Source organism: Podarcis melisellensis, assembly GCF_964234715.1.
Source record: "Podarcis melisellensis genome assembly, chromosome: 6".
Classification (NCBI taxonomy): Eukaryota; Metazoa; Chordata; class Lepidosauria; order Squamata; family Lacertidae; genus Podarcis; species Podarcis melisellensis.
The window spans coordinates 10,005,030-10,030,671 of record NC_138538.1 but is presented as its reverse complement, the minus strand read 5'-3'; the positions used below and the strand labels follow the sequence as shown (position 1 = coordinate 10,030,671).

Genomic DNA, 25,642 nt, shown 5'->3' with positions numbered 1-25,642 from the left:
AAGGAGAAGGGGACGACAGAGGACGAGATGGTTGGGCAGTGTTCTCGAAGCTACCAGCATGAGTTTGACCAAACTGCGGGAGGCAGTGGAAGACAGGAGTGCCTGGCGTTCTCTGGTCCAGGGGGTCACAAAGAGTCAGACATGTCTAAACGACTGAACAACAACAACAACAAAGGATTTAAACTCAGTTTATAGGCCCTTCTTCCACTTCATACAGGGCGTGCATGACCACACCTGCTTCAGATATTATGGAGAAGAAGAGCTGAGTGCCATCGGCATGAGGACGACATTTTGCTCCAAATCCCCCACATACAGCGGCTAAATGGCACAGGGGACGAAATAGTGCCCTGAGGCACGCCAGGGCAAAAGTTCCATGCTTGCATGCCTTCTTTTTTTGAGCGTGGCCCAGTCACTCACTCTCAGCCTAACCTACCTCACAGGGTTGTTGTACAAATAAAATGGGGAGGAGGGTTGTTGTGATAACAGAAAGGGCCAGAGCTGGAGACTCATGAACGTTGCCTTTATCTGCCTTCTTCATTATTCGTGAGGACAATTGTGAGAATGAAGAGTTCTAAATGCAAGATTCTTATCGAGATAGGTGGCTTTGCCACTACTCCTAGGGTGTCATAAGGAGCTGGATCCGATTGGTGGATCTGGGTCCCACCCCCGCAGGTCACATTTGACAGGTGGGCAGGGCCACTCTCCTGTCAATCACCTGATGTCACAATGATGGCAGGGGATCCATTTTTGCATAGCACTGTGCATGGAAGCCCCAACTACTGTATCAGCTGATTGTTGACTCTTGATAAGCCCTGTGGACAGGGTTTTGCAACCCCACTCTCAGCTCTGTTTTGCCTTTACCATTTTGACAGGATGCGGGTAGCGCTGTGGGTTAAACCACAGAGCCCAGGACTTGCTGATCAGAAGGTCGGCTCTTCGAATCCCCACAACGGGGTGAGCTCCCATTGCTCGGTCCCTGCTCCTGCCAACCTAGCAGTTCGAAAGCACGTCAAAGTGCAAGTAGATAAATAGGTACCGCTCCGGCGGGAAGGTAAACGACATTTCTGTGTGCTGCTCTGGTTCGCCAGAAGCGGCTTAGTCAGGCTGGCCACATGACCCGGAAGCTCCTTCGGCCAATAAAACAAGATGAGCTCCGCAACCCCAGAGTCGGTCACGACTGGACCTAATGGTCAGGGGTCCCTTTACCTTTACCTATAGGGCAGGTGGGAGGCCAAATGGGGAGGCCTAGTGGCCTAAATTACATTACCCTACATTAAGAGGAGACAGGGAGTCTCACTTACTAGGGCTGTATAGCAGTGGCTTCTGGTGAGAAGCTTCCAGCTGCCCGAGGTGGCTGCATCAGTCCTACTCATGAGCAGGCCAGCCTTGGGAGGAGGTGATGATAAAGGCAAATTTCTCAATGAGCACAGGTGCAAGCCTTCAGAAGATCTGGGGGTCTTAATAGACCACAAGCAGTGCAGTCAACAGTGTGATACAGCAGGGGGGAAACCTAATGCAATTATAGGCTGCATCAACAGAGGTAAAATTCCAGATCAAGGGAAGTAATAGTACCACTCTATTCTGCCTTGGTGAGACCCCACCTGGAATACTGTGTCCAGTTCTGGGCGCTACAGTTTAAAAAGGGTATTGACAAGCTGGAACGTGCGCAAAGGAGGGCAACCAAGATGATCAATGTCTGGAAACCAAGCCAGAGTTGGTTATGTTTTGCCTGGAAAAGGGGAGGTATGAAATCCATCTTCAAATATCTCAAGGGCTGTCTCATGGAAGAGGAAATAATAATAATAATAATAATAATAATAATAATAATAATAATAATAATAATTTTATTTATACCCCGCCCTCCACGGCCAGAGCCGTGCTCAGGGTGGCTAACACCAATAAAATCACAGTAAAAACATAATGGGAGGGGGGAACCAATTTAAAATACAGGTTAAAATGCAATTTAAAATGCAGCCTCATTTTAAAAGTAGCCAATAAATCAAGACCATAAGGGGAGGGAAACATAAGGGTCAGACTGAGTCCAAACCAAAGGCCAGGCGGAACAGCTCTGTCTTGCAGGCCAGGCAGAAAGATGTCAAGTCCCGCAGGGCCCTAGTCTCTTGTGACAGAGCGTTCCACCAATTCGGGGCCAGTACTGAAAAGGCCCTGGCCCTAAGTTGAGACCAATCTAACCACCTTGCGACTTGGGGCCTCCAAAATGTTGTCATTTGTGGACCATAAGGTCCTCCACAGGACATACCAGGAGAAGCAGTCCTGTAGGTACGTGGGTCCTTGGCCGCATAGGGCTTTAAAGGTCAAAACCAGTATCTTAAACCTGACCCTGTACTCCACCAGGAGCCAGTGCAGTTGGCATGGATCATTGTGGCCAGATCAGAAAACAAGCTTGTTTTCTCCTGCTACAGACATTAGGATCCAAACCAATGGAAGAATTTCTGGCAGTAAAAGCTGTTCAACAGCGGAATGGACTTCCTTGGAGGTTTTTAAGCAGATGCTGGATGGCCACCTGCCTTGGATGCTTTAGTTGAGATTTCCTGCATTGCAGGGGGTTGGACTAGATGACCCTTGGGTTCCCCTCAAACTCTACAATTCTGTGATTCTGTGATTGTAAAAGGCTCCGTACCACGCCCCAGAGAAGGAAAATGCCAGTGAACACAGCAGCATATATGGTGCCAATAGCTTCTATGTCTTGGGAAATGACTCAGAGTTTTATTATGACATTAAGCGTTTAAGAAAGACTGAGCTGATTGATTTAATCATGCCACTCCAGACTGCGGAGAGCGATGCCTCCTCTTAATGAAACGGGCATACAGCACAGATATGAACGAATGAATCAAAAACACCCCTCTTCTCCACATGCTGCAGAAGCTGTTCTATGTGACTCATCGTCAAAGGAGTTGCAGGGCTTTTTGGGGGGGTGGTTGTGGTCACGTAGAGGGAAGGAGAGGAAGACAATGAGAGGTCAGAGGGTGAGGGGCTAAGGAAATACATTTTCCAAATCAGTACAGAAACCACTTTTCAGAAATGCATCGCTGTTTGCTTGCTTAATTGTGGAGCACAAAATCTTGGGTGTTGCCCAGAGGAGAAAATATAGCTCAGTGGCAGTGAAATAACTTAGTCACATATTAGCATCTTCCTCTCTTTCCAAGGTAGCGATGACTGAACAGTCTGGCTGCTATACACGTATTGATCTACCTTTTTAAAGAATTCTGCAGTCATTGTACCTCCAGCCATCAGAGAAATAAAAATTATTATCGCTACAGATCAGGCTCTGGATTGTGTGAAGAATTTATTTCTTTTATCTGTCCCAAACATAGCTGTCAACTTACAGATTTGAAAACAAGGGACCAGCCGCCTCAAAAATAAGGGCTCAGCAGCCAAAATAAGGGATTTTAGTTAACCAGCTGAAATACGAAGTTAAAAGGGACCATATAATTTGGGAGAGCAGCGCCGGTTTTTAGCCCTTTGTTTCCAGAGGTTACTGCTCAAGACACCAACTGATGAAACACTGCAATTAAATAACTACAAGCAGCAACCACTTTTCGCGCAAAACGAAGTCCAAGCTACGAAGATGCTGCTGCAGTTCTGTATCTTTTCTCTCGTGCTCCATCTGCAGTTCTCAGTTCCATCAGGCGGGGCGGGACAAAGAGGGGGGGGAAATAGCGCCCGAAGTAAACCCACAGATCAGACCATCTATGCTAGTCTACTACTACAAATCTATGGGAGAAGCGCTTGCGGTCCTTCCTCCACTTCCCCCCTCTATGGTTAGCCCTTGGAACACCTGCCCACGTCTCTGCTTCCTCTCCCTCTCCCTGAACTGCTTTCTTTGTGGTTGCCCTCACTCTCCTCTCAAGGCTCCTCAGCAATTCATAGGCCACACCAGGCTGCCCATCTCATCCGGGTCCTTCAGTGGCGCAGCCGGAGTATGGCCTAGCGGGAGCGGTGGCGACGGGCAGAGGGGAGGCCCCAGGCAGAGACCCTCAGTTTGGCGGCTGAAGGGCCCGAGGCTCCCTCCAGTCCTGGCGAGGAGGTGCTTCTGGGGGCCGAGGCTGGTGGGAGGGGGCCGGGCTGGGCAGCCAAGCAACACAGTTGGAGCCTCCCTCCTCCCTGGCCAGCAGGGAGGGAGTGAGAGGAGCTGCTTCCTTTGAAACCCGGGAATTTAAGGGGCATCATCAATAAGGGACAGCAGCGGGACATGGCGCTGGGATAAGGGAGTTTCCCACCAAAAAAGGGACGGTTGACAGCTATGGTCCCAAATCTTCCAGCATTCCACTTCATTGGCAATCAGAGAAATAAAAATGGCCCGGATGCTTTTCTGTTCTTGAACTCTGGACCTAGTAGCCATTGCAGATACGCAGACAACCTGTTTATTAAACATTCAGTTGATTTGTTTGCAGATTGTTAGATGACATGTCAAAGCAAGTGGCATCCATTACTTTCCAGTGCATTTTCCTGTCACTCCTTATCGCATAAAAGATCCAATCTTTTGGAGAAGTTGTTTTGTTACATAAGACCTTCCGGTCAACTATAATGAGACAATTACGCAACCTGAATTTTCCAGGGTTGCTGTCCCTGGGCGATGTGGGGACTGGATATTGTGTAGCATGTGTGAAGGGTGCATCTCATGACATGACATCACATGACCTGGCATTCCCTCTGCCAATGCTCGCCGTCTTTGTTACGTTAAAGTTCTTATTTAAATTGCAATTCATGTATCTCTACCTTACTTCTCTTATTAAACTGTTATTTTTTCTAGGTCAACTTTACAGCTTAGTCTAAACATATCAGCATGCTATCTTTAGAGCAGTGTTTACTCATATATTCTTCAAACCATATCCGTTGTGACCTTAATTTCTTATTTGTTTGTTATCTTATTGCTGCAGTTAATTTCACCAATTCTATAGATAGTTTATATAACCAATAATTTATATAACCAATCCTCTTTTGTGGGTATATAATTTCCTTTCCTTTCCAATTCTTTGCAAGTAGTAACCTGGCTGCTGCAGCTGCATATAGAAATAATTTTTTTCTATCTTGTAATACCTCATTTCCTATTATTGAATATATTATTATTATTATTATTATTATTATTATTATTATTATTATTATTACAAGGTAATTGTATAATCTTAGAAGGGGTGTGTCTTGGACTTCTGAATCTGTCACTACACCAGCCGCTGAGAAAGAGAAACAGACATACAGTGGTACCTCGGGATATGAACGGGATCCGTTCCGGAGTCCTGTTCGCATCCTGAATAGAATGTAAGATGCAACTGTGTGTCTGTGCGTGCACAGGTCGCGTTTCGCCGCTTCCTCGCATGCACGTGACGTCATTTTAACCGTCTGTGCATGCACGAGCGGCGAAACCCAGAAGTAACACGCTCTGTTACTTCCAGGTTGTTGTGGAGCACAACCTGAAAATACTTATCCTGTAGCATATTTATCCCGAGGTATGACTGTACAGGTATGACACCACATACCACAGAGCCTAGGACTTGCCGATCCGAAGGTCGGCGGTTCGAATCCCTATCGAATCCGTTGCTCGGTTCCTGCTGCTGCCAACCTAGCAGTTCGAAAGCACATCAAGTGCAAGTAGATAAATAGGTACCACTCTGGCAGGAAGGTAAATGGTGTTTCTATGCCCTGCTCTGGTTCGCTAGAAGCGGCTTAGTCATGCTGGCCACATGACCCGGAAGCTGTACGCCGGCTCCCTCGGCCAATAAAGCAAGATCAGCACCGCAACCCCAGAGTCAGTCAAGACTGGACCTAACGGTCAGGGGTCCCTTTACCTTTACCTTTATGACTGTACAGGAGATGAAGTGGGAGCGAAAGAGGCAGAGGGAATGTGGACGAACAGAAGCCTCTGAAGAAGAGAAGAAGAGTGAAAGAAAGCATGTCCTTGAAGGTAGGACAGGAACCTGACATGGAAGAAACTGAGGCAGAGAAACAAACAGAGAGTCAGGCAAAAACCAGGGAAAGTAACAAGAAATAGGAGCAAGGCATTGACCATGGGTAGGCAAACTATGGCTCAGGGGCCGGATCTGGCCCAATTGCCTTATCAACCTGGCCCACAGACGGTCCAGGAATCAGCGTGCATTTACATGAGTAGAATATGTCCTTTTATTTAAAATGCATCTCTGGGTTATTTGTGGGACCTGCCTGGTGTCTTTACATGAGCAGAATGTGTGCTTTTATTTAAAATGCATCCCTGGGTTATTTGTGGGGCATAGGAATTTGTTCACTCCCCCCCCCAAAAAAATATAGTCTGGCCCCCCACAAGGTCTGAGGGACAGTGGACAGGCCCCCTGCTGAAAAAGTTTGTTGACCCCTGACATTGACTGAAGCAATTCGCCCACGGTGAATTAAGAGAGGAGAGATGACGAAGGAGTCAAAGGGGACGGCAAGTATTTCCAAAGAAAGAAGAACCAGAAATGAGAGGAAGGAGCTTTGCATGTCTCAGTGGTGGTAGAACAAAGAAATGAACCTAAGGGCATGTGTACAGTGGTACCTCGGGCTACAAACGCTTCAGGTTACAGACTCCGCTAACCTGGAAGTAGTACCTCAGGTTAAGAACTTTACTTCAGGATGAGAACAGAAATTGCGGGCCTGCGGGATGGGAGGTCCCGTTAGCTAAAGTGGTACCTCAGGTTAAGAACAGTTTCAGGTTAAGAACGGACCTCTGGAACAAATTAAGTTCTTAACCAGAGGTACCACTGTACTGATGAGAAGAGTCCAAACCATGAAATGAGATGGCTGGGGCTCATCAGGTGGCTCTGAACATAAGAGTCATGCTGGATCTCTGGAGGCGCTTGAGAGGCAGGAATGTAGGAATTCTCCCATCCAGCAACTGGTATTCAGAGGCCTACTGTTAAGTTGTGGGTGAAAATATCAGATGACACAGCGATTCTTCAACAGCTCTTGTTTATCCACAGGCCAGAACAGAACTGAACTGCATGGTTCAGCCAGCCTGCTTATATAGAGCTCCACTACAACGCAACAGTAACCACTTTCTGTAACTATCCAATCACTGAACGTCACTTTCAATCCCTTATTTGCATATGTGGACCTGAGTGAAAACTATCTACAGTATCCCCCTGCTGGCCCAGGGTGAGAACTTCAGTACATAACACCTACGGTCTCCGACTGTGAATGGAGGTAAGCACTATTCTGCTGACAGTTCTCAAGGAAGAGTCAGCTGCCAGCCCAGTTGCTTCTGCACACAGACGTCTCGTCTTTTGCCTTCTACAATGAGATGTCTTGGGTCTGTAGCTTGCACAACGGTTTATGTCGAGCTCCTCCTAGCGGCTCTCCCATGCAGGCATGATATCTGCACTTGCCAGTGTGCATGCAGATGTGGTGCCCGAAATCTGTGAACAGAAACTCCCATGGTTTGGTTGTATGTTTTAAAAAGGGAATATCTGAAGTTTAGGAGAGGGGAGATTTTGGAAAGGGAGATCAAGTTGGATTATGATTGAGGTGCTGGGGGAGTTAGAAAACCCCAGCAACCCCTGCCCTGCACCAATTCCTGATAAAAATGCCAATTTCCTCCAGCTGCTTTTTGCCCTGTGGAGCAAAACATCGGAGGGGGCCTCTTAGTCCACAAAACCTTCTGCCCTAGCAAAAGTTTTTTAGTTTTTAAGTTGTGACAGGACTGCTTTTTTGCTTTTGCTGCAAGAGGCTAATACAGCTCCCTCTGTGGAAATGGGTGCAATACTTGGGTGCTTGCAGACCATTTAAAAGCAGAAGCTGCATTCTTGAAGCTGGCAATGGTCTGCCTTGTACTCTAGGTTTTTTTTTTAAACAGATGGGAGCAGACATGGTAATGTTTCTGCCTTGGGAGACAGGCTTAGACTTTGTCGCTAATGCAGAAGTAGGAACAAGGGCTGTATTCCCTCCTGTGCAAGTTCCTGAGGGGCTACTGGCGAAAGTGGGTGGAACAACAAATGTGCATTTTACCCTCTTTCATGGTAGAATATTTTATCTACCTGGGTTCCATCATAACCAGCAATCTCTCCATTGACACTGCGCTGAACAGGTGTGTTGGCAAGGCAGCTACGGCAATGGCTTGCCTCTCCAAAAGGGAATGGGAGAATGCCAAGATGAAGGTCCACCAGGCTTGTTGCTTTATGGAAGTGAGTCGTGGGCAACTTACAAGTGTCAGGAGTGATGCCTTAATGCCTTCCGCACCTGTGCTGCATCAGGAGGATTTGGGGTATCACAAAGCAGGACAAAGTCTCTGTTATGTACTGAAGTTCTCACCCTGGGCCAGCAGGGGGATACTGTAGATAGTTTTCACTCAGGTCCACATATGCAAATAAAGGATTGAAAGTGACGTTCAGTGATTGGATAGTTACAGAAAGTGGTTACAGTTGCGTTGTAGTGGAGCTCTATATAAGCAGGCTGGCTGAACCCTTCAGTTCAGTTCTGTTCTGGCCTGTGAATAAACAAGAGCTGTTGAAGAATCGCTGTATCGTCTGATATGTTCACTCACAACTTAACAGTCTCAAACAAAGATGTGCTCTCTCAAGCCCACATTCCCAGCAGGTTCACACTCCTGTCTCAGTGACGTCTACACTGGCTTGTCCACAGAATGGAAGATGGCAAGATCCCCAAGTACATGCTCTATGGAGAGCCGGCTTCAGGCACCAGGCCTATTGGCAGACCAACTCTGTGCTACAAAGATGCCTGCAAGCGTGACCTGAAGGCTGGCAACATCAACCCTGCCATGTGGGATTTCCTTGCAGAAAACCGCAGGGCCTGGAGACAGTCAGGTTGTGCATCCAGAGCAGTGGCCAGAGGAGGAATGACCGCTGGGAAAAGCACAGAGAGAAGAAACACTATGGTGCATCTGCAGCAGCACAACCGGACACCTTCATCGGCCCCAGCTGCAACAAAACATGTCTCTCCTGTATGGGTCTCTGCAGCCACAGCAAGTGCTGCAAGCTTCCAGCAGTTGGACTTCACCTCAAAAGGTGCACTCCTCCAATCTTCCCTGTCCCTTATAGGCAACTGCAAAGGAACAGACACAAACTACTGTGTTGTTCTTTTTCTTAAAAAATAAAGAAATAATAACATTCCTTCCAGTAGCACCTTAGAGACCAACTAAGTTTGTTATTAAGGGACGCGGGTGACGCTGCGGGTTAAACCACAGAGCCTAGGACTTGCCGATCAGAAGGTTGGCGGTTCGAATCCCCGCGATGGGGTGAGCTCCCGTTGCTCGGTCCCTGCTCCTGCCAACCTAGCAGTTCGAAAGCACGTCAAAGTGCAAGTAGATAAATAGGTACCACTCTGGCGGGAAGGTAAACAGTGTTTCCGTGCGCTGCTCTGGTTCACCAGAGGCGGCTTAGTCATGATGGCCACATGACCCAGAAGCTGTACGCCAGCTCCCTCGGCCAACAAAGTGAGATGAGCGCCGCAACCCCAGAGTCGGTCACGACTGGACCTAACAGTCAGGGGTCCCTTTACCTTTTTAAAAGTTTGTTATTGGTATGAGCTTTTGTGTTATCTGAAGAAGTGTGCATGCACACGAAAGCTCATACCTATGACAAGCTTAGTTGGTCTCTAAGGTGCTACTGGAAGGATTTTTTTATTTTGTTTCAAGTATGGCAGACCAACACGGCTACCTACCTGTAACTTTCTAAAAAAAGGCACCCCAGTTTGAAAACGAAGGATGTTTTTGCTTTGACTTCTGTTCCAGGAAACCTAGCCTAGACCTGCACTTTGCAGAGCCCATTTGTGAGGGTAATTCTTCAACACAGTGGACACCCCAATGCCTCATTTTTAGGCTGGCAGTGTCACAACTGGAACACATAAAATTATGGAGCACACTAAAGAAAGGTTGCAACATTTCATACTTCCTCTGTGCTGGGAGTTGGGGATTTGGGAGAAACCAGGCCACTGAGTTTGGAGCCTGTGGATGTCACTCACGGAACCTGCATTTAGTAACCTGATTTTGCAAGTCTGGTGTGTGTGTGTGTGTGTGTTTCATAAAGTAATAAAGGTGTTGCTAGTGTCCTTCCTATGTGAGGACACATGCCAAGCTTAGAAGTACCATACTGTATCCACTAGGTGGCAGGCACAGACCAAAAGAGACAAGGGCCCTTTGAAAAATGACAACGGATTTACTGCCCCCACCATTTTCATATGTGCCAGCGACTAATGGCTAAAGCTGCGTCAGAGCACCCAACTCGCTGCTGATGCGGCCAACACACGCAAAATATACGAAGGCATGGAGACAACCTTTGGACCAACCTGTCAAGGGAAACTGCACTGCTGAAAATCATCACAGATCACAGCAAGCAGATGAAGTGATGGACAGGGCACTATCAAGAACTGTAGTCATGGGAAAACATGATCTCTGACACAGCAATTGACAGTATCTAGACTCTGCTTGGCGATGTGGTTCGGGAACAACAGGATATGAATGACCTTCCGAAGGTCAGTGTGAACCGCGTGCTAAGTGCCAGCACTGCTTACAGCTTGGCTGGTGTGTGGCTAGAGAATATTTATTTCCTTGTATGCCACCTTGTTTTCCTCTGTCCTCTAGCTTTGACATTTAAGCTGCCATTTTGGAATCCCTTCGATGAAGGCCTCTGTTATCGACATCATTTGTGAGGATTCTGTACATGAGTCATGTTCTGGGCACCAGAGTCATTTGCTGGGTATGTGCCGTATTTTTCACTCCATAAGACGCACTTTTTTCCTCCTAAAAAGTAAGGGGAAATGTCTGTGTGTCTTATGGAGCGAATGGCGCTGCGCGTAGAGGGAGAGATTTCCCCCCCCTTGTTTTCCTCCTCTAAAAACTAGGTGCGTCTTATGGTCGGGTGCGTCTTATACAGCAAAAAATACGGTAAATATTCAGGGCATGGACTCACAAACACAAATGTGCATAACATTTGCCCATGCTAATTCAAAAAGCCCAGAATTAAGTTTAAGATATTAACTGATGCTAAAGAAAGAGGGGGCTTTGCCCTGCCAGACTTAAAGTTGTATTATGAATCAGCAGCTTTTTGCTGGTTAAAGGACTGGCTGCTTCTTGAAAACACGGATGTTTTAGATTTGGAAGGATTTAACAATGCTTTTGGATGGCATGCATATCTGTGGTATGACAAGGTCAAAATTCATAAGGCTTTCAAGAACCATGTTGTCAGAAAAGCAGTGTATAATGTCTGGACAAAATATAAGGACTTATTGGAAAATAAGACCCCAAGGTGGCTATCACCTATGGAAGCTAAGGCTGTGAAAAGACCCAATATGGAGGTCAAATGGCTGAAATACTGGGAAATACTAGAAAGAGATGGAGACAACTGGAGGTTGCAGAGTATGGAGAAACTAAAGGGGAAAGTGCGAGATTGGCTACATTATGCTCAGATTAAAGAAGTTTTTAAGTTGGACAAAAAGATAGGATTCCAGGTGGAAAAATCAAAGTTAGAAACAGAATTGTTAGAACCCAGTTCTAAGATACTTTCAAGAATGTATACCTTGCTGCTAAAATGGAACACACAAGATGAAACAGTCAAATCAGCTATGATAAAATGGGCACAGGACATAGGGTACAACATCATGTTTGCTGACGGGGAAAAGTTATAGACCACCGGTTTGAGATTTACGGCATGTAATGCCTTGAAAGAAAACATTATGAAAATGATATACAGGTGGTACATGACCCCAGTCAAGCTTGCAAAGATATACCATTTGCCAGATAACAAATGTTGGAAATGTAAAGAAACTGAAGGAACATTCTTTCACCTCTGGTGGACCTGCCCTAGAGTTAAGGCTTTCTGGGAAATGATATATAATGAGTTGAAAAAGATATTTAAGTATACCTTTTCTAAGAAACCAGAGGCCTTTCTTCTGGGCATTGTAGGCCAGAGGGTGCAAAAGAAAGACCGAACTTTTTTTATGTATGCCACAACAGCAGCAAGGATACTCATTGCTAAATACTGGAAAACTCAAGATTTGCCCACACTGGAAGAATGGCAGATGCAACTGATGGACTATATGGAACTGGCGGAAATGACTGGCAGAATCCGAGACCTGGGAGAAGAACTGGTGGAGGAGGATTGGAAGAAATTTAAGGACTATTTACAAAAACATTTATAAATTGTATGAATGTTAAGAAAGATGTAATATTTGCAATAACATGGTACCAACAAACTAGCTAAAAGGAATAAGAATTTAAGTGCCATTAAAAGAAAAGACAAACTTTGGATAAATATCACGTTAAAAAAAAATTCTAGAATTATGGTTTAAACTTTCTAAAGTTTGAGATTTAATATTGGAAAATTGTACTATTAGAATTGAAACAAGTTAATAATTTGCTGGTAAAATTTATGAGTTTAGAATGCAGGAACGAGAGTCGTGAGGAAGTCCAAAGAGGAGAACGAATTGTGGATATTGGAAAACTATATGTTACTTTGTATGCTTTTTATTGTTGAAAACTTTTAATAAATATTATTATATATATAAAAAAATTGCCCATGCTAATTTATATGCATAGATGTGTGACGGAAGAGAAGCCAACTACCTTCCCATGCAAATGCCCCCCCCCCAAATCTTCAATTAATTTGCACCCAACCAAAGGTCATCCCAGATCAGGTCCTCTTTAACTCATCAAGCCCCAAAATTTTCCTTTCAGATCGGGCTCTGGATTGTGTGAAGAAGTACTTTTATCTTTTATCACTCCTAAATATTCCAACAATTAGCTTCACTGGATGTCTATGAGTTCTAGAGAGGGAGAGAGAGAAAAAAACCCAGTCCATGTTCTCCAAGCCAGGTATAATTTTATAAACGTCTATCATTTCACCTCTTACTTGGTTTTGGTCCTAACTAAAAAGTCTCAAATGTCACAACCTTTCCCCACATGGGTCAGGGGGCACTCCAGCCCCTTGATCACAATTCAGTTGCTCCTTTCCAACTCTGCTATATCCTTGAGGGAGAGTTGACTAGAACAGCACACATGGAATTCCTAGCATGGAATTTACCTTTTTAAAAATAGTTGCCGTACACTGGGTCAGCATCTTCACGGAGCTATCCACTCCGACCTGAAGGTCTCATCGCTGGTCAGTCACTGCCTGCTCATGCCTCATGCCTTATGTGAAATTAAGATTTATTGCCACCACAAGCATCACTTGACTGCTGCTTACACTGAACTGGGCCATTTTATTGCCCATTTGCTCAGTTTGGAGAGGTCCTTTTGAAGCTCTTCACAATCTCTTTTAGTTTTTAGTTTTAACAGGAAGTCTGCAGTCAGCTCCCACGTTGTTCACCCCTGATATATGGAGAGCAGCTGCTATAACCTCCCCCCCCCCAATCCCTAACACAGAGTTCACTTAAAATAAGATCACTTATTTTAGGGTAAACTATGCAGTGGTTTAATCAATGCAGCATTTATGTACAATCAAACTGGGTACTTGGAGATACGTAGGTGGTTTTTGTACCCTGTGCATATCAAGATCCAGAAGTTTTTGTTTAGTGTGTGGCACCTTTTTCCTCGAATTCCCGCGACGGGGTGAGCACCCATTGCTCGGTCCCTGCTCCTGCCAACCTAGCAGTTTGAAAGCACGTCAAAGTGCAAGTAGATAAATAGGTACCACTCCGGCGGGAAGGTAAACGGCGTTTCCGTGCACTGCTCTGGTTCGCCAGAAGTGGCTTAGTCATGCTGGCCACATGACCCGGAAGCTGTACGCCGGCTCCCTCGGCCAATAAAGCGAGATGAGTGCCACAACCCCAGAGTCGGTCACGACTGGACCTAATGGTCAGGGGTCCCTTTACCTTTACCTCTCCCCCTATTAACTTCAAAGGTGTGATTGCTTCCTTGTCACCAGGATCCACCACCTGCAAAACTGATGTAGATCAAAAGCTACCAGGAAGATCACTAGGCCATTTCTGACCCTCAGACTACTTCAGAATGGCAACCATGAGGATGTGGCTAGCAGATATTGTTTCTTATCGCTGGTCCTTCAGACGTCCCCATCAGCCATATGCAATAGCTAGGGCCCTGAATCTTCCGATGTGTGTGTATGGGGATCACAGGTGCAACAATATCTGAAATAAGCACTTAAGATGCACTTTGGGAAGTTCTCCAGGAGTCATCAAACCATGCTTTTGCCATCTTGGCATAGCTGTCAAGCGTCCCTTATTTGGCGGGACAGTCCCTTATCCCAGTGCCATGTCCCGCTGCTGTCCCTTATTGATGATGTCCCTTAAATAAGCTACTGAAGGTAATGGGGCCCTTTCTATGTCCAGCTGTCCTTTGTCAACAACAAATTGTTGCTGGTTTTTTTGTGTTGAATATATGCTATATGGTAATTTATGGCCCTAATAGGTATCTAAAGCCATTTGCACGCAACAAAATATGTATTTTATCAAAGTAATTATTGATCCCTTATTTTGGCTGCTGATCCCTTATTTTCGAGGCTGCTGGTCCCTTATTTTCAAATCTGTAAGTTGACAGCTATGCATCTTGGCCCAATACACCCTTTTGACGAAGGAAAGCTGCTGTCAAAGTTCAGCCCATTTATTCTTATCTTGCACCTCGCAGGACGACCTTATTCTGCCGCTGTTTCCCCAGTGCTTTCGGTGGGATTTGCAGCGCACCAATGATGCCTGACAGATACCTAGCCTACCCTCCAACATTCCCCTGATGAAAATCGGGACATGTGTCTTTTGGTGTCGTGCTGCCGTGGGGGTCAGCAACACCGCTACAAGTGCCAACTCTGGCTGCAAGCACCAGCTTATCCGCGGGACATTCCGGGATTTAATCAGAAGCTGGGATGTCCTGGGCAAATACACACGGTTGGTGGGTATGACTAGGAAGTCAGAACACTGGTCCATCCAGTTTAGCATTGTCTACACTGCATTGCAGCAAGTGTCTAGTATTTCAGGCAAAGGTCTTCCCAGTCTCACCTGGAGATGCTGGAAATTGAACCTGGAAGCTTTTGGATTCAGAGTAGTTGCTCTGGCACTGATCTACAGCCCTCCCCTTGTGGATCCACACCCTACAGGACATTGGACGTCCAGGCCCCTGCAGTGTTGCTGATTTTATAAAAGGAAGGAAAGACAACGGTCCCATAGGGATGTGTTGTATTGGCCACAAAAGCAACAAAATACCATGTTTTGCAAGTCACTGAAAGCTGCCAGGTCTGCTGTAGCTCAACGTTGTCGTCTCTGGTTTGCAGCAGCCCTCCAAGATATCAGGCAGGGACATTCCCCAGGACCTGATCATTCTAACTGCTATTGCAAGGGACTGAATTTGGGACCCTCTGCATGCAGAACACTGTCTCTCTGTCCTTACATTGCAGTTGTCTCTTAATGCAAGACTTAATGCATCACAGCGAAGGTATGGCAGGGCCAATCTGGTTGAATGCCAGAGAACTGGCAAGACCTGGACAAAAGGAACCACAGAATAGCCGAGCAGAACAAACCACCTCACTGCCAAAATCTCGAGAGAATTAACCAAAGAATTTTGTAAAGCTCTCCAGAGTGCCTTGACTGTCAGTAAGTTACTAGTCCACATGAATTCACTTGTCGGTCAGGGATGTGAAGCAATGGCGCCTAAGCAGGCTTGAGCTGTCCTGGTTGATGTCAGTGAGAATAACTGGCCACTGAAGGGCTTCATATCACAGCAGAAATATCTGACACTGGTTCAAGTGGTAGGATCTGCTCCAGCGAGAAAGCACATTCGGGCTATGTCTCTTCATCTTCATTGTGGCTGGAAGCAGGGCTGCAGTTTGCTGTTTCTTTTAGATCTTCTTGCATGTCAGCTAGGATCTGGGCTGCTTTGCCACTACGCCTGCCTTGAACAGGCTTCTTACAGGCTGCGAAGAACAAAAGAGACAAAGGCGTTAGCGGGTTTGCAGTGCATTCTGGGATAACGAACTGGGCAAGTTTTGCTTCAGTCTCTGGTACCTCATATAGAAGAGGTGGGCTGAAGGTAGATCAGGAGAGCGATTGCAATAGATCACCAAGTGTGAAATCCAACTTAGGCCCTATTCACCATCTACACTTAAAACAGCATTGTACCACTTTAAAGAGTCGTTGGCTTCCCCCAAAGAATCCTGGGAACTGTAGTTCATTAAGGGTGCTGGGAGATGTTAGGTGACCCCCATTCCCTTAGACAGCTACCATTCCCAATCCCTGGGAAGAGTTATTGGTTGAAGCAGCTTGTGGAGTCTAAAGATCGGGTTTCCTGAAAACATCTCGCCCAGTTCCCACATTAAGAGCCACACAAATGAACAGCTCCCTGTCTATGACTTGGTTGCATGAGGGCCAGATTTCATGGCACTTTTGGCACAGTGCCGAAGATGAGCCACCGTCAACAAAACAAAACAAAAGACAATGAGAACGATGAATGGTGACACAGCTAGGTTGGGGGCCCTTCCAAGCCCCTAGTCCTTGGCCGGTGCCCAACCTGACTGATTGTTGGTGCTGGACTTGCGTTCCATCCCATCCTTCCCTCTCGCAATAATTTCAGTGTTCTTTCTTCCTGGTTGGAAAAAATAAACACAAACGGCTATCCTTGCCGCTGATGCAGGTTCTATAAAATCTGGGGCAGAATTCTGACCTAAATCCTAATCCTGGTCACACACACTGGATTCAGCATTTCAGGAGCCTGCTGCATTGATAGCAGTAAAAACAAAAGGTAAAGGACCCCTGGACGGTTAAGTCCAGCCAAAGGCGACTATGGGGTGTGGCGCTCATCTCGCTTGCAGGCCGAGGGAGCCGGCGTTTGTCTACAGACAGCTTTCCGGGTCATGTGGCAAGCATGACTAAACCGCTTCTGGAACAATGGAACACTGTGACGGAAACCAGAGCGCACAGGAACGCTGTTTAACTTCCTGCTGCAGTGGTACCTATTTATCTACTTGCACTGGTATGCTTTCGAACTGCTAGGTTGGCAGAAGCTAGGACAGAGCAATAGGAGCTCATCCTGTTGTGCAGATTTGAATTGCCGACCTTATGATTGGCAAGCCCAAGAAGCTCAGTGGTTTAGACCACAGCGCCACCCTTGTTCCCCTATTACCTTTGAGAGCGGTAATGTAAAGGCAGATGGGCAGCTGCTTGCAGGCCTGGATTAAATATGCAAGCACTGGTATTTGAAAATACCAGTGTCCACCCCACCCCGCCACTGCCTACCATTGTCTTGCCCTTTGCAATTTTAACCCCTTCTGAGCTCAGCGCTTTGCAGGGAAGGGCCGAGCCTTTTGAAAGAATGAGAAAAAGGAGCTGTCGACGTTTTGCGTCCAGGTTCATCAGACCTGTCAGAAAGGCAATGTGATAGGAACGGAAGCTTGTCAAACAAGCCCTCTTGCCTTGCCGACAACAATATCTCTTTCACATACTCAGTCAACATTACTCTCTCTAACTCACACGCATACACACACAGCCAAGCACACACTTTTTGACTGCACAAACAGAGCCAGTGGTAGCGCTTTGGAGATGGAGAAAAGTATTTAAACTGTGAAGAGGAAGGGAGGGTTGTTGGTTGTCCCCTCCGCCCTTTTTCAAGTGCCCAACCTTTATCCATTTCCTACTTTGTCACCTGCAGGAAACGCCAGCACAACACATTCCATTGTTAAGAGGTTTCCCCTTCTACAGGGAATGGGGTTTAACAATAAACACGGTTTGTGAAAAATGCATTCCCTGCAAGTCAATAACATTTCTCCGGAAAGGCTAAGCAAACACTGAACTGTGTACCTAGTGCACCTATTCAATTTACGTGTTGTAAAGCTTTTCTCCTACTCTCTTCTCCCTCCCAGGTTCGCTTGGGCTAACCCTTTGCCAGAAAGCCCGCTTGGCCCCTGAGACTCTGGAGTCCTCCCTGCTTGCGTTCCTTATCATGGCGGACTGTATCACTGTGGACAAACATTTGCATAGCCTGGAATTCAGAGAGCAGAAGAGAGTGCCTGGCCTTTGCATAGGAAAAGCTAGCTCATTCTTTTCTCAAATGAGCCACCAGAACAAAGAAAGTTCAGTGGACAGGGGCCACATCCATTTAAAGCGCCATGGTGCCATTTTAATCTGCCTTCCCCCAAGAATCTGGGAGCTGTTAAAGGCGCTGAAAGTTCTTAGGAAGCCTCTATTCACCCCTCAGAACTACAATTCTCAGAGATAGCTCTGTGAAGTGGGATGGATTGCTAAACTACTCTGGAAATCATAGCTCTGTGAGGGGGATAGGGGTCTCCGAACAAAGTAACAAGTGGCAACACAGGCAATTTAAATGTGAATGTGGCCTAAGAAAACAGGTGCAGTGTTATGCAAGACATGAAAAATACTATACAGTGGACGCTCGGGTTGCGAACATGATCCGTGTGGGATGCACGTTCGCAATCTGCAGCGTTCGCAACCCGCAGTGTTCACAACCCGCATCTGTGCATGCGCGGGTTGTGATTTGGTGCTTCTGCACATGTGCAAAGCGTGATTTAGCGCTTCTGCGCATGGCAACTGCCAAAACCTGGAAGTAACCTGTTCCGGTATTTCCAGGCTTTGGTGGTCCGTAACCCGAAAAAACGCAACCTGAAGCGTCTGTAACCCGAGGTACGACTGTATCTCACAATACATGATTCTGAACCCCCTGTTTGTACCCTTTATCAGCGAATCGTGTCCCCTTTTCCGCTTCTTTTGCGATCTCTGGGTGATCTCAGTTGTGCAACAATATTTTTCTTTCGCGGGAGCCGCTTGGAGGCTTTCATCATCGCAAGTGCCAATCACCTATTGGGGGAAATTATTCAGACATGAGTTGCAGATGTGCAAGTTAAATGTCCCGTAGCATTTGGGAACCCCACCTTTCTTCCTTCAGTTGTGCTCAAGTTTTGCACTCAAAAATCAGGTCTGATCGGAAAAATTCTTTTCCTCCTTCTGTATTCCGCAAACAAGACGCTCTTTCAACCCTGCCTACAAGTCAAACACAGCTCATTTTGGATTAAAGTCAAGTCCTTTCATAGGTCGTTCTAGGTGAACAGTGTAGAATTAGCCAGAGTGATGCCCTTACCATTGGCCATGATTACCCTGACTATATTAGGATTAAGGTCATAACTTGAATCATAGAGTTGGAAGGGACCACAAGGATCATCTAGTCCAGCCCCCTGCAAAGCAGGAATCTTTTGCCCAATGTGGGGCTCAAACCCACAGCCCTGAGATTTAGTCTCATGCTCTACCAGTTGAGAAACTCAGCTTTGGAAAGACAGCTTCCATTCCTTCCAGCTTTCACTTTCTTCATTTTAACCATGGCACCAGCACTTCATTTTGGGATGCGTCTGTTGGAAGTCTTCCTTTTAGTGATTGGTGGGACTGATTTAGTAGGGACAACCGAATACATTCTGCTGCCTGGAGCAGAGGGCAAACGTTTGGTGCTCCCCATTGCACATACAGAAGCCAGCTGGGCTGACAGATGAATCTGACTGGAACACTGGCAATGGGGAAGTGTCGTCCATGGCAGCTGATGCCAGCTGGCTAGCATAGGGGGCACAGGGCAGGTCAGATGCAGCACAAATCTCTGTCCTCCAGCCCAGAGCAATGGACAGGGGCTTGGCAGGAATGCCTTGGGGGAAATACTTAAATGTCCATTAGAATCTGCCACCCGAGGCAGTTGCTTCACTCTGCCTAACGATTGGGCCAGCTTGCAGCCCAGCTGAATCTCATAAGGCCATGCATCTCATGAGCTGCCCGCTTTGTCCCCACACTTGTCTGCCCACGTGCGACGTTGGAGCAGGATCCTGGCATACCATATGGAGCCCCCTTTATCTAGTGGCTTCTCTTGACTTAGTTGAGAGCATAAGGTTTGATTAGCATTGCCAAAGGTTCTCAGAAGTGGGGAAATCTCTTGTTTGTGGGCTTAATGAGACCCATCAGCCCTCCCCATTTAAACCATGAGGCAGTTTTGTCTTCAACCTAATGTCATATATGACACCAGGCTGGGTAAAGGCATGGCTGGACCAAAAGGGATTTGCAGATCAGCGGTGGCTTCAAAGCCATGTGATGATGATGATGATGATGATGATGATGATGATGATAATAATAATAATAATAATAATAATAATAATAATAATAATAATAATTTATTTATACCCCACCCATCTGGCTGGGTTTCCCCAGCCACTCTGAGTGGCTCCCAACAGAATATTAAAAACACAAACACATCAAACATTTAAAACTTCCCTAAGCAGGGCTGCCCTCAGGTGTCTTCTAAAAGGTTGTTTATTTCCTTAACATTTGATGGGAGGGTGTTCCACAGGGCGGGCGCCACTGCCAAGAAGGCCCTCTGCCTGGTTTCCTGTAACCTCACTTCTTGCAGTGAGGGAATTGCCAGAAGGCCCTCAGAGCTGGACCTCAATGTCCAGGCTGAACGGTGAGGATGGAGACGCTCCTTCAGATATACTGGGTTGAGGCCATTTAGGGCTTTAAAGGTCAGCACCAACACTTTGAATTGTGCTTGGAAATGTACTGGGAGCCAATGTAGGTCTTCCAGGACCAGTGTTATATGGTCTCGGTGGCCAATCAAAGTCACCCGTCTAGCTGCTTTGATGTACCGTATTTTTCTTTGTATAACACACCACCGTGTTTAAGACGCCCCCTATTTTTTGGGACTCAAAATTAAGAAAATGGGGGAGATTGCCTCCGTGTATAAGACTACCCCCCTTTTTAAACATTATTTTTTTAGTAAAAAAACCCTAGTCATACACGGAAAAGTATGGTACTTTGCAAGCGCCAACAACAGCTGATTCCTTGGGTCTTGCATTACACCGTGCCTTCCCTGCACGGTTTGATTTCAAACTGTGTAAGCGAAAAATAGTCATTGTGACATCAGCTGAATGACAGGTGGGCATATTCGGCCAAATAAACCCAGTGTTGCCCAGTTGCCTCCTAAATGAGTCCCACACTGAGAATGGGTTGTGCTTAGCCAGAAGGTAGACTCTACTTGGTGTGTGTGTTTGTGGGGGGGGGGGCAGACAGGTGTATGTGTGGGATGATGAGCAAATACACAAAAGGGAACAAACCTCGCTATCGGATGTATTGGGCTCGTCAGATTCTTCATTGACGGACTCAGAATCTCTGTTACCTAAAGGAAACAATGGCAGATGAAAGATCAGCTGTTGGAGGACTTGCAGTTTCCAGACGAGGAGCCACACCAATATTCAAATGACAAGCAAACAAAACCTCTCTCTGTGTGTGTTCCCACCCCACCCAGATGTCAATCAATTGAGAGATCCTTCTCCCTTGATTAGATCTTCTTATATGCAAATCAGCACACAGCTGCCTTTAAAAAAACAAAACAAAAACTTTCCCACTAGCACAAAAATCCTGATTCTCTGGTCTGGGCTAGAGCTTCCCAAAATCAAGCCATACAGGCCAACTCTACTTTCCAGCTCAGCCAGTAAAGTTGAAATTACGGATGTGACTTTTGTTGTTGTCGTTGATATAGGAATAGTGCTTTCCCCCCTCATACAATAGGAGGGCCAATCAATCATTTTACTGCAGCACCAAGAAGGAGTGGGAAAGGGTCAAGTTTCTAGTCCTCATAGATGTAGCGAAAATTTTAAAAATGGGGTTTTTCCTGTGGGGGCTATAATTAGGAAAAGCTTGTGATTTCCTCATTGTCTTGAATCAGGGACCATCCCCTTTGCAACTTGTGTGTCCATATCTCACTGGTTAAGTACATGGTCTGCGTGCAGGAAGTCGTAGGTTAAATATCTGAAATCTTCAGGTAAAAAGACCAGGAGGCAAATGCCTGAGACTTTGGAGAGCTGCTGTCAATCACAGCAGACAATACTGATCTAGGTGAACAAATAATTTGAGCAGGTGGGGCTTGCTTGGGTTGATATGGCCACAGGCTAAAGTGAGAAGTTTCTGGTCTTGTTGTCCGAAAAGCCTTGCAGGGTGCTGGAGGTTTCGGTTGAGCACAAAGACCTACTGTCTGTTACAATCAAAGTTTACTTAAATTGGAGGCACAGTGTGTTCAAACAATGCAGTCGTCCTGGTAGAGCAATAGAAGTTTCTTTGGAAGCCACAGAACTTAGATGTTGCTACTGAGAGTATTAATTACAACCATTAGGGGAAATGTTTCTCAAGTTTTGGAGTGCAGTTTGATGTAAGAGTGGTTTGGTCAACAAGGGATGTCTACATTTCTTGCTGAAAGAAATGGTTGCTGTGTCTGTCAGTCTGTTACAGCAACCACAGAAATAGAGTCTTCTGGCACCTTAAAGGCTAATAGCGCTTCCAGTTTGTCTCTATTTTTGGGTGGGATTCAGTCACATACAGGCAAATTCAGGTTGGGCAGTTACAGTTGATTTGGAGGTATTGGGCAGGAAACACACTTCCCCGAAAAGATCAGACTTTTGGCGATAAGGAAAGTGTCAGGAAAATGCATGGAAGGTGTAGGATAACACTTGCTTTGATGCAACCTCATCCAGTGTCCTCAAAAACAAGTTGAAATTAAATGCTAACTAAATAGGGTGGTGCTGTGGGTTAAACCACTGTGCCGCTTGGACTTGCCATTCAGAAGGTTGGCGGTTCAAATCCCCATTGTGAGCTCCCATTGCTCGGTCCCAGCTCCTGCCAACCTAGCAGTTTGAAAGCACTTCAAAGTTCAAGTAGATAAATAGGTACCACTTTGGCGGGAAGGTAAACGGCGTTTCCGTGCGCTGCTCTGGTTCACCAGAAGCGGCTTAGTCATTCTTGCCACATGACCCGGAAGCTCGGCCAATAAAGCAAGATGAGCGCTGCAACCCCAGAGTTGGTCATGACTGGACCTAATGGTCAGGGGTCCCTTTACCCCTTTACCTTTAAATAGTTAACAACGTCTAATCTCCTAGCAAGCAAATCATGGTGATGTTGTTGTTGGAGCCTGTCTGTCTGAAATGATGAGGGCATGTTTCATGCACCTGGGGCCTGCTAACTTAGAAAAACTCTACAACCTACCAAGAGAAATGTTGTTCCCTATCCCTGTCTCTCTGAAAGTGCAGGTTACCTGGCTGGTCCATTTTCTGCTTCTGCGCTTCAAAAGGCACCTTTGTCTCTGAATCGGCTGTGGCGTCACAAGACGTGGGAAGTTCTTGTAGTGAAGAGATCTGCAGAAGTCACAGACAGATGTTTGTGGCCAAAAATATAGCAGTTCAACACAAACACACTCACACCAATAACACCCAGCCTCTATCATGGCCACAGACCAGGAATCCTCAAAGGCAGATTCCTCCAACATCTGCAGCTGTAAGGAGACGGATGTATTTCATGGACTGTCATTTGTGGAGCTGTAGCGAACAAGGAGGGATCTCTAGTCAATGAATAGCTAGCCTAGCCTATCAAGATCTGCTAGTTGCTCCAGGACACTTCTGAGTCTACATGTATGTCCTGCCTCAGCTATAGGACACCTCTCCAAGGTGCTGATCTTATGTTCCCCTGCTTACCCACCTCCAGCACAGCTGGGGTGATCACCAATGCTTGGTGGTGAGTATCTCCATGGACCAAAACAGCCTCTATGGAACATCACACATGACTAGCCTTCCTTCTTGATGAGATGGAGAAGGGATGTAATTGAGTGGTATGTTGCATGCAGGAGGCCTGGGGTTCATTTTTCACCAAAAGGCACTTTGGTGGGGCTGGAGTGACCCCTCTCTTAAGTGTTGGAGAACTGCAGTGAATCAGAATATACACTACTTGGCTATATATGCTGGCAGTGTAAGGTAGCTTTGTATGTTCAGACCTGTGTTCAAGTCCTGTTAAACACAAGCATCACTGTAAGAGAGAATCATATCAGATTCACAGAATGTGAATCATGAGTCATGTCCATCGTAGACAAGACCCACTGAAATTCATGGACCTTAGTTAGTCGCACCCATTAATCTCAATAGGTCTGCTTTTAACATTGGATACAGCTCCCACGAGCGATTATGAACTGAATGATGCTCATGTTCAGTCAAAGGTGACATGACTGATGCAGCAGACAGATGTTTCCTGAAGAGGACCCATGAAGTGTGGATGATGTAGCCACATCTTTCAGCATCTTTGCACACATATCGTGGGACTCTGATTGGGTCTGACTGTTCATGTGAGTATTTAAAGATGTGATTATGTCATCTACACTTTAAACACATAATGTGCAAAACATCTGCATGCCACATTCATCTTAGCCCTTTGCGGATATACTAAACAGGTAAAATGTGTGGAGGACTGGGGGCAAGAAGGCCTTGAGGCAGCTGACTCTCCACCAGATGTATAGCCGCTTGTTTCAAGGTCCGAAGGAGCCCATGCATGTACAAGTGTATTCACACATACGTACAATACAGGAGTGGGATTGTTGCATTTTATTTATGGATGCGTATGTTTTATTGCTTGTGTAATTGGTTTCTATACTTGTAAACACTCAGAAGCCTGTTTTGGCATTAAGCGGCTTATAAATCCATCCATCTATTCATCCCTCCATCCATCCTCAATGGTGAACAAGGTGATTTGCTCCTGTGCAAATCAAAGAGGCTCTTGCCTAACTGTTGTCCTAGGCCGTAGGACTGGTAGGAGGGCAAAAACATTGCAAAGGATAAAAGTGGTATAAAAAACATAAATGGAAAATGGTTTTGTTTATAAACAGAAGTGACAGTTCAGAAACAGCCTAACAGAAGAACTCTTGGAGTGGTTTCTCTTACCAGAGATGCTGCGAGGTTCTCCTTGGCTCCCACGCTGAGCTGCTCTGACTCTTTGCCCCTGTGGAGACGTTCAGCTGCGGGTAGCCTGGTGGACAAATCGCTTTTATGAAGGATGGCGTCTTCAGCTGACCTTTTAATCGGACTTCCAGGCTCCTCTTCCCCTGAGGACGGTTGCCAGTTGGCTGCCTTCAGTTTCTCTCTTCCTCTTCCATAATCCGATAGGTCTAGGGGTACTTCTGTGAGATACTCCCTCATGACTTCTGCCTTCTCTGTTTGCTCCAGTTCCTCCCTGTCGATCAAAAGAAATCGCCCTAGCGTTCCCTCACTAGAGTCTCCCGAACTGGACCTTTCCTTTTTGCACTCCTTGCCTGCCCTCAGCAGCGGAGAAGGCGATCGACGCTCGGCGCGATCTAAGCCGTCTTCCATCTTAGCATTGCATTCCTGCTGTTGCATCAATAAATAACGGAGCTTCTCTTGATGATTAAGAAACTGGAGTCTATTCTCCAAATGGCGGTCCTTCATGTACACCATAGCGCCGGGGAGATCCAAGATGGCAGCTTGGTCTTCCCAGTCGTCTTGTGACTTCATTCTGCCTTCTGCCTCTCTGGCCATTAGTAAGTGGTGAGGGAAACCACTTCCCCTGCTGCTGGAGTTACTCTGGAGCCCAAGATGGTGCAAGGCAAAGTGTTGGCCAGGGAGGAAGGATTGCTCCTTTCTGGCGGCAAACTTCAGAGCCTTGTAAGATGAAGCAAGTTCCCGGCAGTCCGATTTGCTGGCTCTTAAATAACTGAAATAAAGCATGACTGTCGTCAACGCTACTCAGAAATCTGCCAAGAGTCGCAGGGTAGTATTCAACTACTGTCAGGGCTGGATCAAGATGTTTTGCTGCCTGAGGCGAAAGACAAGATGGTGCCCTTCCCCAAGGCACAAACAGAAGCCAATTTGGCAGCTGAATCTTACCTCAATACTGGTGAAAGGAAAGTGTCTTC

At 46.3% G+C, this 25,642-nt stretch overlaps 1 protein-coding gene across 1 annotated transcript in view; it reads right to left on the bottom strand.

The window, feature by feature from the left end:
- Positions 1–15,087: 15,087 nt before the first annotated feature.
- RBBP8NL (RBBP8 N-terminal like) overlaps positions 15,088–25,642 on the bottom strand; it is a 36,764-nt gene continuing 26,209 nt past the window's right edge. Inside the window, exons 10-14 of the mRNA XM_081917422.1 lie at positions 24,654–25,440; positions 22,985–23,084; positions 21,015–21,076; positions 18,603–18,729; positions 15,088–15,836 (exon numbers count right to left, since the gene is read on the bottom strand). Coding sequence (XP_081773548.1) covers positions 15,706–15,836; positions 18,603–18,729; positions 21,015–21,076; positions 22,985–23,084; positions 24,654–25,440 — 1,207 coding nt within the window. The 3' untranslated portion in view covers positions 15,088–15,705. The remainder of the gene's footprint in view (positions 15,837–18,602; positions 18,730–21,014; positions 21,077–22,984; positions 23,085–24,653; positions 25,441–25,642) is intronic.